The following is a 16,090-nucleotide window of genomic DNA, read 5'->3' on the forward strand; positions in this document are numbered from 1 at the left end:
AAACATTAAACCTGTATATATAGGAGGGGCTAGGGGAGGGGCTAGGGGAGGGGCTAGGGGAGGGCTCAAAAAGGCAAAGCAGAGCCCACAGACAGGAGACACCCTTTAGATGCACCGAAGAGATCCACTGCAGTGCAGTGCACTGCAGTGCAGTGCACTGCAGTGCACTCATACACTTATATATTACTATACTTGTAGGACGCCAACTTTATGCACGCACGCACGCACACTTCATTCCGTGGAGAACTCACTACTTCCTGCGACATTCACTGGCCCGGTCGATCTTAAACTCTGGAAGACTGACGAATCCTTCTGCCTTCTCTTCCTGAAGAGAGGAGAGGAGAGGAGAGGAGAGGAGAGGAGAGGAGAGGGGAGGGGAGGGGAGGGGAGGAGAGGAGAGGAGAGGAGAGGAGGATATAATGAGCGAATATAATAATAATAATAATAATAATAATAATAATAATAATAATAATAATAATAATAATAACTAGAAAAGGCACAGGTCTCCACCAGGGCAGGTCAGGTTGTGGCCTCCTGGTGGCGCTATAATAGGCCAATGTGAAAAGGGTGCCATTTCTTCATACGCCTTTGATGGCAATTGGATGATTTGAGGCATTTTGTTCCAAAAATGTGTTTTGCAAAAATCAACCTGTTGGTGGCGCTATAACAGGCCAATGTGAAAAGGGTGGGATATATTCCTCAGCCTAGTAAGAAAATGTGTGAAAGATTTCACGTAAATTGCACGCTGCGTTCATGATTTGAGGCTATAAAAGGCAGATGCGGAAAATGCAGGTCAAAGGTTTGTCTTTGGCCTCCAGGGAGTGTGCATGTAACGTTTCACGCAGATCGGTGCAGTTTTAGGTAAAACATGTGAAAAGCTGCCTCATGGTGGCGCTATAACAGGCCGTTCTGGAAAATGTGGGGCAGAGGTTCATCGTTGGCATCCAGGGAGTGTGTGTGCAAAGTTTGGCATCGACCGGGTTAACGGTGCCGGAGATTAGCTGGTAACAGACGGGCGGAAGGACGGACACACACACGGACAGAGTGCAAAACATACTCTCTCCCCATGCCTTCGGCCTGGTGGAGACAAAAATATAGAAGATAATATAGATCTGCTCTCCATTGGCCAGCAGCGCGGGTGAGCCATCCTTAGAGTATATATGAATAGAGACGGCACCGGATATCTCCTCCCATCCACTTGCATTAAGTTGCTCAAAAGCGCATGAGGCGATTTCACTCTAGGAACAGAGTGCATTCTGGGACATGGATTGGACCCATATCGTGAACGCGCTGTGCCGTTGACTATCATTGCACGCGTTCACGTATGAAACAGCGTTCACGTGTCATCATGAACGTGCGCAATGATAGTCAACGGACCAGCGCGTTCACGATTTGGGTCCAAACTGCAATACCAAATCCGGCCACTATGTCCTTTTGGCCTCAGGGTTTCCTCCGGGTGCCGTCTCTATTCATATATTCTCTAGGGGTACTTGAGGGAGTTCCAGGGGGGACCCAGCTAAATGATCATTTGTAACCAAATGGACCCTTATGGGTCTGTAACTCAGAGAGTGTACAAATGGAACCAAATGGACCCGTTAGGGTCCATTTGGTTCCATTTGTACAGAGTTAAATTAACAGTGGTTTTACAATATAAATTGGGGTACCAGAGATAGAAATGCCATTAAATCGGGGGTCCGTAGAGCATAATGCGTGTGAAACTGGGGGGTCCATTAAATTAATATGTTTCGGAATCCCCCTAAAAATCCTCCCTTATCGGGGGTCACTGGCATATGCTTTCAAATGGGGGTCCCTGGCCTAATAAATGTTGATTTGGGGATCCTTGACACGAAAAAGTGTGGGAACCACTGCTCTAAGGAGCCATCTAGCTTCTTATATATATCTAGGGGTGAAAGGTGAAAGGTTAACTAATAATGACCTCCTGATTGGTGTACCAGTACAGGGTCATGGTTCTAGGGGTGAAAGGTGAAAGGTTAACTAATAATGACCTCCTGATTGGTGTACCAGTACAGGGTCATGGTTCTAGGGGTGAAAGGTGAAAGGTTAACTAATAATGACCTCCTGATTGGTGTACCAGTACAGGGTCATGGTTCTAGGGGTGAAAGGTGAAAGGTTAACTAATAATGACCTCCTGATTGGTGTACCAGTACAGGGTCATGGTTCTAGGGGTGAAAGGTGAAAGGTTAACTAATAATGACCTCCTGATTGGTGTACCAGTACAGGGTCATGGTTCTAGGGGTGAAAGGTGAAAGGTTAACTAATAATGACCTCCTGATTGGTGTACCAGTACAGGGTCATGGTTCTAGGGGTGAAAGGTGAAAGGTTAACTAATAATGACCTCCTGATTGGTGTACCAGTACAGGGTCATGGTTCTAGGGGTGAAAGGTGAAAGGTTAACTAATAATGACCTCCTGATTGGTGTACCAGTACAGGGTCATGGTTCTAGGGGTGAAAGGTGAAAGGTTAACTAATAATGACCTCCTGATTGGTGTACCAGTACAGGGTCATGGTTCTAGGGGTGAAAGGTGAAAGGTGAAAGGTTAACTAATAATGACCTCCTGATTGGTGTACCAGTACAGGCAGGTGTGCTTGAGGACGAACCAGTACTTCCTCCACTTGGTACAGAAGTATCCCTGGGCGTCGTCTCGCTTCCTCCACAGCCAACCCTCGCAGTCCCCGCCCCCCAGGGCCTTGCAGGAGACACGCCTCCTGGAGAGGACACGCCCCCGACCTGCAGGACCAGAAGTCGTGTTTATTTTCGGCGGACAATTAAAGCGTACACATCCTGGGAACGGCACGAGTACAGTACAGATTAGACACATCTGAGTACAGTACAGAAATGATACATCTGAGTACAGTACAGAATAGACACATCTGAGTACAGAATAGACACATCTGAGTACAGTACAGAATAGACACATCTGAGTACAGATTAGATACATCTGAGTACAGTACAGAATAGACACATCTGAGTACAGTACAGAATAGATACATCTGAGTACAGATTAGATACATCTGAGTACAGATTAGATACATCTGAGTACAGAATAGATACATCCGAGTACAGATTAGATACATCCGAGTACAGATTAGATACATCTGAGTACAGAATAGATACATCTGAGTACAGATTAGATACATCTGAGTACAGAATAGATACATCTGAGTACAGATTAGATACATCTGAGTACAGAATAGATACATCTGAGTACAGATTAGATACATCTGAGTACAGAATAGATACATCTGAGTACAGATTAGATAAATCTGAGTACAGAATAGATACATCTGAGTACAGAATAGATACATCTGAGTACAGAATAGATACATCTGAGTACAGAATATACATCTGAGTACAGAATATACATCTGAGTACAGATTAGATACATCTGAGTACAGATTAGATACATCTGAGTACAGATTAGATACATCTGAGTACAGAATAGATACATCTGAGTACAGATTAGATACATCTGAGTACAGATTAGATACATCTGAGTACAGATTAGATACATCTGAGTACAGTACAGATTAGATACATCTGAGTACAGTACAGATTAGATACATCTGAGTACAGATTAGATACATCTGAGTACAGATTAGATACATCTGAGTACAGTACAGATTAGATACATCTGAGTACAGATTAGATACATCTGAGTACAGAATAGATACATCTGAGTACAGATTAGATACATCTGAGTACAGATTAGATACATCTGAGTACAGTACAGATTAGATACATCTGAGTACAAATTAGATACATCTGAGTACAGTACAGATTAGATACATCTGAGTACAGTACAGAATAGATACATCTGAGTACAGATTAGATACATCTGAGTACAGTACAGATTAGATACATCTGAGTACAGTACAGAATAGATACATCTGAGTACAGATTAGATACATCTGAGTACAGTACAGATTAGATACATCTGAGTACAGTACAGAATAGATACATCTGAGTACAGATTAGATACATCTGAGTACAGATTAGATACATCTGAGTACAGTACAGATTAGATACATCTGAGTACAGTACAGAATAGATACATCTGAGTACAGATTAGATACATCTGAGTACAGTACAGATTAGATACATCTGAGTACAGTACATATTAGATACATCTGAGTACAGATTAGATACATCTGAGTACAGATTAGATACATCTGAGTACAGTACAGATTAAATACATCTGAGTACAGATTAGATACATCTGAGTACAGTACATATTAGATACATCTGAGTACAGTACAGATTAGATACATCTGAGTACAGTACATATTAGATACATCTGAGTACAGTACATATTAGATACATCTGAGTACAGATTAGATACATCTGAGTACAGATTAGATACATCTGAGTACAGATTAGATACATCTGAGTACAGATTAGATACATCTGAGTACAGATTAGATACATCTGAGTACAGATTAGATACATCTGAGTACAGATTAGATACATCTGAGTACAGTACAGATTAGATACATCTGAGTACAGTACAGATTAGATACATCTGAGTACAGTACAGATTAGATACATCTGAGTACAGTACAGATTAGATACATCTGAGTACAGATTAGATACATCTGAGTACAGATTAGATACATCTGAGTACAGTACAGATTAGATACATCTGAGTACAGTACAGAATAGATACATCTGAGTACAGTACAGATTAGATACATCTGAGTACAGATTAGATACATCTGAGTACAGATTAGATACATCTGAGTACAGATTAGATACATCTGAGTACAGATTAGATACATCTGAGTACAGTACAGATTAGATACATCTGAGTACAGTACAGATTAGATACATCTGAGTACAGATTAGATACATCTGAGTACAGATTAGATACATCTGAGTACAGATTAGATACATCTGAGTACAGATTAGATACATCTGAGTACAGATTAGATACATCTGAGTACAGATTAGATACATCTGAGTACAGATTAGATACATCTGAGTACAGTACAGATTAGATACATCTGAGTACAGATTAGATACATCTGAGTACAGATTAGATACATCTGAGTACAGATTAGATACATCTGAGTACAGATTAGATACATCTGAGTACAGATTAGATACATCTGAGTACAGTACAGATTAGATACATCTGAGTACAGTACAGATTAGATACATCTGAGTACAGTACAGAATAGATACATCTGAGTACAGATTAGATACATCTGAGTACAGTACAGAATAGATACATCTGAGTACAGATTAGATACATCTGAGTACAGATTAGATACATCTGAGTACAGTACAGATTAGATACATCTGAGTACAGTACAGATTAGATACATCTGAGTACAGTACAGATTAGATACATCTGAGTACAGTACAGATTAGATACATCTGAGTACAGATTAGATACATCTGAGTACAGTACAGAATAGATACATCTGAGTACAGATTAGATACATCTGAGTACAGATTAGATACATCTGAGTACAGTACAGATTAGATACATCTGAGTACAGATTAGATACATCTGAGTACAGTACAGATTAGATACATCTGAGTACAGTACAGAATAGATACATCTGAGTACAGAATAGATACATCTGAGTACAGATTAGATACATCTGAGTACAGTACAGATTCGATACATCTGAGTACAGTACAGATTAGATACATCTGAGTACAGATTAGATACATCTGAGTACAGTACAGATTAGATACATCTGAGTACAGATTAGATACATCTGAGTACAGATTAGATACATCTGAGTACAGTACAGATTAGATACATCTGAGTACAGTACAGATTAGATACATCTGAGTACAGTACAGATTAGATACATCTGAGTACAGTACAGATTAGATACATCTGAGTACAGATTAGATACATCTGAGTACAGTACAGATTAGATACATCTGAGTACAGATTAGATACATCTGAGTACAGTACAGATTAGATACATCTGAGTACAGTACAGATTAGATACATCTGAGTACAGTACAGATTAGATACATCTGAGTACAGTACAGATTAGATACATCTGAGTACAGATTAGATACATCTGAGTACAGATTAGATACATCTGAGTACAGTACAGAATAGATACATCTGAGTACAGATTAGATACATCTGAGTACAGTACAGATTAGATACATCTGAGTACAGTACAGAATAGATACATCTGAGTACAGATTAGATACATCTGAGTACAGTACAGATTAGATACATCTGAGTACAGTACAGATTAGATACATCTGAGTACAGATTAGATACATCTGAGTACAGTACAGATTAGATACATCTGAGTACAGATTAGATACATCTGAGTACAGATTAGATACATCTGAGTACAGAATAGATACATCCGAGTACAGATTAGATACATCCGAGTACAGATTAGATACATCTGAGTACAGAATAGATACATCTGAGTACAGATTAGATACATCTGAGTACAGAATAGATACATCTGAGTACAGATTAGATACATCTGAGTACAGAATAGATACATCTGAGTACAGATTAGATACATCTGAGTACAGAATAGATACATCTGAGTACAGATTAGATAAATCTGAGTACAGAATAGATACATCTGAGTACAGAATAGATACATCTGAGTACAGAATAGATACATCTGAGTACAGAATATACATCTGAGTACAGAATATACATCTGAGTACAGATTAGATACATCTGAGTACAGATTAGATACATCTGAGTACAGATTAGATACATCTGAGTACAGAATAGATACATCTGAGTACAGATTAGATACATCTGAGTACAGATTAGATACATCTGAGTACAGATTAGATACATCTGAGTACAGTACAGATTAGATACATCTGAGTACAGTACAGATTAGATACATCTGAGTACAGATTAGATACATCTGAGTACAGATTAGATACATCTGAGTACAGTACAGATTAGATACATCTGAGTACAGATTAGATACATCTGAGTACAGAATAGATACATCTGAGTACAGATTAGATACATCTGAGTACAGATTAGATACATCTGAGTACAAATTAGATACATCTGAGTACAGTACAGATTAGATACATCTGAGTACAGTACAGAATAGATACATCTGAGTACAGATTAGATACATCTGAGTACAGTACATATTAGATACATCTGAGTACAGTACAGAATAGATACATCTGAGTACAGATTAGATACATCTGAGTACAGTACAGATTAAATACATCTGAGTACAGATTAGATACATCTGAGTACAGTACATATTAGATACATCTGAGTACAGTACAGATTAGATACATCTGAGTACAGTACATATTAGATACATCTGAGTACAGTACAGATTAGATACATCTGAGTACAGATTAGATACATCTGAGTACAGTACAGATTAGATACATCTGAGTACAGTACAGATTAGATACATCTGAGTACAGTACAGATTAGATACATCTGAGTACAGTACAGATTAGATACATCTGAGTACAGTACAGATTAGATACATCTGAGTACAGTACAGATTAGATACATCTGAGTACAGATTAGATACATCTGAGTACAGATTAGATACATCTGAGTACAGTACAGATTAGATACATCTGAGTACAGTACAGATTAGATACATCTGAGTACAGATTAGATACATCTGAGTACAGATTAGATACATCTGAGTACAGTACAGATTAGATACATCTGAGTACAGTACAGATTAGATACATCTGAGTACAGTACAGATTAGATACATCTGAGTACAGTACAGATTAGATACATCTGAGTACAGTACAGATTAGATACATCTGAGTACAGATTAGATACATCTGAGTACAGATTAGATACATCTGAGTACAGTACAGATTAGATACATCTGAGTACAGTACAGATTAGATACATCTGAGTACAGTACAGATTAGATACATCTGAGTACAGTACAGATTAGATACATCTGAGTACAGTACAGATTAAATACATCTGAGTACAGATTAGATACATCTGAGTACAGTACATATTAGATACATCTGAGTACAGTACAGATTAGATACATCTGAGTACAGTACATATTAGATACATCTGAGTACAGTACATATTAGATACATCTGAGTACAGTACAGATTAGATACATCTGAGTACAGATTAGATACATCTGAGTACAGTACAGATTAGATACATCTGAGTACAGTACAGATTAGATACATCTGAGTACAGTACAGATTAGATACATCTGAGTACAGTACAGATTAGATACATCTGAGTACAGTACAGATTAGATACATCTGAGTACAGATTAGATACATCTGAGTACAGTACAGATTAGATACATCTGAGTACAGATTAGATACATCTGAGTACAGTACAGATTAGATACATCTGAGTACAGTACAGATTAGATACATCTGAGTACAGTACAGATTAGATACATCTGAGTACAGATTAGATACATCTGAGTACAGTACAGATTAGATACATCTGAGTACAGTACAGATTAGATACATCTGAGTACAGATTAGATACATCTGAGTACAGTACAGATTAGATACATCTGAGTACAGATTAGATACATCTGAGTACAGATTAGATACATCTGAGTACAGTACAGATTAGATACATCTGAGTACAGTACATATTAGATACATCTGAGTACAGTACAGAATAGATACATCTGAGTACAGATTAGATACATCTGAGTACAGATTAGATACATCTGAGTACAGATTAGATACATCTGAGTACAGATTAGATACATCTGAGTACAGATTAGATACATCTGAGTACAGTACATATTAGATACATCTGAGTACAGTACAGAATAGATACATCTGAGTACAGATTAGATACATCTGAGTACAGTACAGATTAAATACATCTGAGTACAGATTAGATACATCTGAGTACAGTACATATTAGATACATCTGAGTACAGTACAGATTAGATACATCTGAGTACAGTACATATTAGATACATCTGAGTACAGTACATATTAGATACATCTGAGTACAGTACAGATTAGATACATCTGAGTACAGATTAGATACATCTGAGTACAGTACAGATTAGATACATCTGAGTACAGTACAGATTAGATACATCTGAGTACAGTACAGATTAGATACATCTGAGTACAGATTAGATACATCTGAGTACAGATTAGATACATCTGAGTACAGTACAGATTAGATACATCTGAGTACAGTACAGATTAGATACATCTGAGTACAGTACAGATTAGATACATCTGAGTACAGATTAGATACATCTGAGTACAGATTAGATACATCTGAGTACAGTACAGATTAGATACATCTGAGTACAGTACAGATTAGATACATCTGAGTACAGTACAGATTAGATACATCTGAGTACAGTACAGATTAGATACATCTGAGTACAGATTAGATACATCTGAGTACAGATTAGATACATCTGAGTACAGATTAGATACATCTGAGTACAGATTAGATACATCTGAGTACAGTACAGATTAGATACATCTGAGTACAGTACAGATTAGATACATCTGAGTACAGTACAGATTAGATACATCTGAGTACAGTACAGATTAGATACATCTGAGTACAGTACAGATTAAATACATCTGAGTACAGATTAGATACATCTGAGTACAGTACATATTAGATACATCTGAGTACAGTACAGATTAGATACATCTGAGTACAGTACATATTAGATACATCTGAGTACAGTACATATTAGATACATCTGAGTACAGTACAGATTAGATACATCTGAGTACAGTACAGATTAGATACATCTGAGTACAGTACATATTAGATACATCTGAGTACAGTACATATTAGATACATCTGAGTACAGTACAGATTAGATACATCTGAGTACAGTACAGATTAGATACATCTGAGTACAGTACATATTAGATACATCTGAGTACAGTACATATTAGATACATCTGAGTACAGTACAGATTAGATACATCTGAGTACAGTACATATTAGATACATCTGAGTACAGTACATATTAGATACATCTGAGTACAGTACAGATTAGATACATCTGAGTACAGTACAGATTAGATACATCTGAGTACAGTACATATTAGATACATCTGAGTACAGTACAGATTAGATACATCTGAGTACAGTACAGATTAGATACATCTGAGTACAGTACAGATTAGATACATCTGAGTACAGTACAGATTAGATACATCTGAGTACAGATTAGATACATCTGAGTACAGTACAGATTAGATACATCTGAGTACAGTACAGATTAGATACATCTGAGTACAGTACAGATTAGATACATCTGAGTACAGTACAGATTAGATACATCTGAGTACAGTACAGATTAGATACATCTGAGTACAGTACAGATTAGATACATCTGAGTACAGTACAGATTAGATACATCTGAGTACAGATTAGATACATCTGAGTACAGTACAGATTAGATACATCTGAGTACAGATTAGATACATCTGAGTACAGTACAGATTAGATACATCTGAGTACAGATTAGATACATCTGAGTACAGTACAGATTAGATACATCTGAGTACAGTACAGATTAGATACATCTGAGTACAGATTAGATACATCTGAGTACAGTACAGATTAGATACATCTGAGTACAGATTAGATACATCTGAGTACAGTACAGATTAGATACATCTGAGTACAGTACAGATTAGATACATCTGAGTACAGTACAGATTAGATACATCTGAGTACAGATTAGATACATCTGAGTACAGTACAGATTAGATACATCTGAGTACAGTACAGATTAGATACATCTGAGTACAGATTAGATACATCTGAGTACAGTACAGATTAGATACATCTGAGTACAGATTAGATACATCTGAGTACAGATTAGATACATCTGAGTACAGTACAGATTAGATACATCTGAGTACAGTACATATTAGATACATCTGAGTACAGTACAGAATAGATACATCTGAGTACAGATTAGATACATCTGAGTACAGTACAGATTAGATACATCTGAGTACAGTACAGATTAGATACATCTGAGTACAGTACAGATTAGATACATCTGAGTACAGATTAGATACATCTGAGTACAGTACAGATTAGATACATCTGAGTACAGATTAGATACATCTGAGTACAGATTAGATACATCTGAGTACAGTACAGATTAGATACATCTGAGTACAGTACAGATTAGATACATCTGAGTACAGTACAGAATAGATACATCTGAGTACAGATTAGATACATCTGAGTACAGTACAGATTAGATACATCTGAGTACAGATTAGATACATCTGAGTACAGTACAGATTAGATACATCTGAGTACAGTACAGATTAGATACATCTGAGTACAGATTAGATACATCTGAGTACAGTACAGATTAGATACATCTGAGTACAGATTAGATACATCTGAGTACAGATTAGATACATCTGAGTACAGTACAGATTAGATACATCTGAGTACAGTACATATTAGATACATCTGAGTACAGTACAGATTAGATACATCTGAGTACAGTACATATTAGATACATCTGAGTACAGTACATATTAGATACATCTGAGTACAGTACAGATTAGATACATCTGAGTACAGATTAGATACATCTGAGTACAGTACAGATTAGATACATCTGAGTACAGTACAGATTAGATACATCTGAGTACAGTACAGATTAGATACATCTGAGTACAGTACAGATTAGATACATCTGAGTACAGTACAGATTAGATACATCTGAGTACAGTACAGATTAGATACATCTGAGTACAGATTAGATACATCTGAGTACAGATTAGATACATCTGAGTACAGTACAGATTAGATACATCTGAGTACAGTACAGATTAGATACATCTGAGTACAGATTAGATACATCTGAGTACAGATTAGATACATCTGAGTACAGTACAGATTAGATACATCTGAGTACAGTACAGATTAGATACATCTGAGTACAGATTAGATACATCTGAGTACAGATTAGATACATCTGAGTACAGTACAGATTAGATACATCTGAGTACAGTACAGATTAGATACATCTGAGTACAGTACAGATTAGATACATCTGAGTACAGTACAGATTAGATACATCTGAGTACAGTACAGATTAGATACATCTGAGTACAGTACAGATTAAATACATCTGAGTACAGATTAGATACATCTGAGTACAGTACATATTAGATACATCTGAGTACAGTACAGATTAGATACATCTGAGTACAGTACATATTAGATACATCTGAGTACAGTACATATTAGATACATCTGAGTACAGTACAGATTAGATACATCTGAGTACAGTACAGATTAGATACATCTGAGTACAGTACAGATTAGATACATCTGAGTACAGTACAGATTAGATACATCTGAGTACAGATTAGATACATCTGAGTACAGATTAGATACATCTGAGTACAGTACAGATTAGATACATCTGAGTACAGTACAGATTAGATACATCTGAGTACAGTACAGATTAGATACATCTGAGTACAGTACAGATTAGATACATCTGAGTACAGATTAGATACATCTGAGTACAGTACAGATTAGATACATCTGAGTACAGATTAGATACATCTGAGTACAGTACAGATTAGATACATCTGAGTACAGTACAGATTAGATACATCTGAGTACAGTACAGATTAGATACATCTGAGTACAGATTAGATACATCTGAGTACAGTACAGATTAGATACATCTGAGTACAGTACAGATTAGATACATCTGAGTACAGATTAGATGCATCTGAGTACAGATTAGATACATCTGAGTACAGATTAGATACATCTGAGTACAGAATAGATACATCTGAGTACAGATTAGATACATCTGAGTACAGATTAGATACATCTGAGTACAGATTAGATACATCTGAGTACAGTACATATTAGATACATCTGAGTACAGTACAGATTAGATACATCTGAGTACAGATTAGATACATCTGAGTACAGTACATATTAGATACATCTGAGTACAGTACAGATTAGATACATCTGAGTACAGTACAGATTAGATACATCTGAGTACAGATTAGATACATCTGAGTACAGTACAGATTAGATACATCTGAGTACAGATTAGATACATCTGAGTACAGTACAGATTAGATACATCTGAGTACAGATTAGATACATCTGAGTACAGATTAGATACATCTGAGTACAGTACAGATTAGATACATCTGAGTACAGTACAGATTAGATACATCTGAGTACAGATTAGATACATCTGAGTACAGATTAGATACATCTGAGTACAGAATAGATACATCTGAGTACAGTACAGATTAGATACATCTGAGTACAGATTAGATACATCTGAGTACAGATTAGATACATCTGAGTACAGTACAGATTAGATACATCTGAGTACAGATTAGATACATCTGAGTACAGATTAGATACATCTGAGTACAGATTAGATACATCTGAGTACAGTACAGATTAGATACATCTGAGTACAGATTAGATACATCTGAGTACAGTACAGAATAGATACATCTGAGTACAGATTAGATACATCTGAGTACAGATTAGATACATCTGAGTACAGATTAGATACATCTGAGTACAGATTAGATACATCTGAGTACAGATTAGATACATCTGAGTACAGATTAGATACATCTGAGTACAGATTAGATACATCTGAGTACAGATTAGATACATCTGAGTACAGATTAGATACATCTGAGTACAGTACAGAATAGATACATCTGAGTACAGTACAGATTAGATACATCTGAGTACAGATTAGATACATCTGAGTACAGATTAGATACATCTGAGTACAGATTAGATACATCTGAGTACAGATTAGATACATCTGAGTACAGATTAGATACATCTGAGTACAGATTAGATACATCTGAGTACAGTACAGAATAGATACATCTGAGTACAGATTAGATACATCTGAGTACAGATTAGATACATCTGAGTACAGATTAGATACATCTGAGTACAGATTAGATACACCTGAGTACAGTACAGATTAGATACATCTGAGTACAGATTAGATACATCTGAGTACAGATTAGATACATCTGAGTACAGTACAGTTTAGATACATCTGAGTACAGATTAGATACATCTGAGTACAGATTAGATACATCTGAGTACAGATTAGATACATCTGAGTACAGATTAGATACATCTGAGTACAGATTAGATACATCTGAGTACAGATTAGATACATCTGAGTACAGATTAGATACATCTGAGTACAGATTAGATACATCTGAGTACAGATTAGATACATCTGAGTACAGATTAGATACATCTGAGTACAGTACAGATTAGATACATCTGAGTACAGTACAGTTTAGATACATCTGAGTACAGATTAGATACATCTGAGTACAGATTAGATACATCTGAGTACAGATTAGATACATCTGAGTACAGATTAGATACATCTGAGTACAGATTAGATACATCTGAGTACAGATTAGATACATCTGAGTACAGATTAGATACATCTGAGTACAGATTAGATACATCTGAGTACAGATTAGATACATCTGAGTACAGATTAGATACATCTGAGTACAGTACAGATTAGATACATCTGAGTACAGTACAGATTAGAACAGAGTCCGAGCTGCGCCACTGAATCTGTCAGCATGGGCATTGTTGTTCTTGTTGTTAGTGGGAATGATAACACGGGTGCACGCACACACGCGCACACACACACACACACACACACACACACACACACACACACACACACACACACACACACACACACACACACACACACACACACACACACACACACACACACCTTTATTTTTCTTTCTGGACTTAGACTGGAGAGTAGAGTACTGCTGGTACGTCTGAGAGAGAGAGAGAGAGAGAGAGAGAGAGAGAGAGAGAGAGAGAGAGAGAGAGAGAGACAGACATAGAGAGAGAGAGAGAGAGAGAGAGAGAGAGAGAGAGAGAGAGAGAGAGAGAGAGAGAGATCACGGTTACAGAGGAATCAACCAGTGTTCAAAATAGGTGGGACCCAAATAGAACGAACAAATACCTATACATACCTAGGTTAAATACCTATACATACCTATACATACCTAGGTTAAATACCTATACATACCTAGGTTTACAAATTAATAATAATAATAAAACTTTATTTGTATAGCACCTTTCATGACATGAAATGCAGCTCAAAGTGCTTTACAGAGCAATGGAGAAAAAAAAGAAAAGCAAGGCATAAACATTAAAAAAATCACACCCGTGTGAACTGAGTGGTGTAAGGTTTTATATAGCATGATCAGCTGTGGTCTGACGTAATGTCTGACGTAATGAAATAAGGTAAGGTATTATGTAGCCTGATCAGCTCTGATCTGACGTAATGAAATCACACCCGGATGTGATTTCACAACTGGCTTTTTCTGTGCAGAGAAAATGACCACGGTTGCTACGGTCATCCAGTTCACCCGGGTGTGATTTAATTACGTCAGAAATTATTTTGAACATAGCAACCATGCTCATTTTTTTCTGCACACAAAAGCCAGTTGTAGGAGTGGTTTACACCACTCAAAAAACAAGAGCAGTAATGCAATACAGTGAGGACATGAATAACACAAAAATAAAATAAAATATCAATTAAAAGCAAGAGTGTAGAAGTGGGTCTTGAGCTGCGCTTTAAAAATGTCTACAGAGGCTGCCTGTCGAAGGTACAGTGGGAAGCAAAACGCTGCTTCCCCATATTTTTTAGTTGCCATTTTTTTAGGCAAAACGAGCAGGCCTGCAGTGGAAGACTTTAGGGGGCGGTTTGGGACATATTTAGGCAGGCAGTCATGTAGGTAGGAAGGTTTGGGACATATTTAGGCAGGCAGTCATGTAGGTAGGAAGGTGCGAGACCATTGAGAGCTTTATAAACAAGTAAAATAATTTTAAAATCAATCCTAAAAACAACTGGGAATTTCTGTCCAGCTGTGAAGGAACTCAAAGACAAGGCAAAAAGGGCTTTTTATGCCATCAAGCGTTCAATTCAAATCCAAATTCCAATTAGGACATGGCTCAAAATATTTAAATCAGTTATAGAATCCATTGCATTGTATGGCAGTGAGGTATGGGGTCCCTTA

General features: G+C 36.8%; 1 protein-coding gene across 1 annotated transcript in view; it reads right to left on the reverse strand.

Annotated features, from left to right (window-relative positions):
• LOC306917805 (connector enhancer of kinase suppressor of ras 2-like) overlaps positions 1-14,839 on the reverse strand; it is a gene marked incomplete at both ends in the record, with an annotated part of 28,403 nt that extends 13,564 nt beyond the window's left edge. The window contains 3 exons of the mRNA XM_079530708.1: positions 252-325; positions 2,574-2,749; positions 14,788-14,839. Coding sequence (XP_079386834.1) covers positions 252-325; positions 2,574-2,749; positions 14,788-14,839 — 302 coding nt within the window. The remainder of the gene's footprint in view (positions 1-251; positions 326-2,573; positions 2,750-14,787) is intronic.
• Between the last annotated feature and the right edge of the window lie 1,251 nt (positions 14,840-16,090).

This window comes from Electrona antarctica (genome assembly GCF_951216825.1).
Source record: "Electrona antarctica genome assembly, contig: scaffold_587, whole genome shotgun sequence".
Taxonomy (NCBI): domain Eukaryota; kingdom Metazoa; phylum Chordata; class Actinopteri; order Myctophiformes; family Myctophidae; genus Electrona; species Electrona antarctica.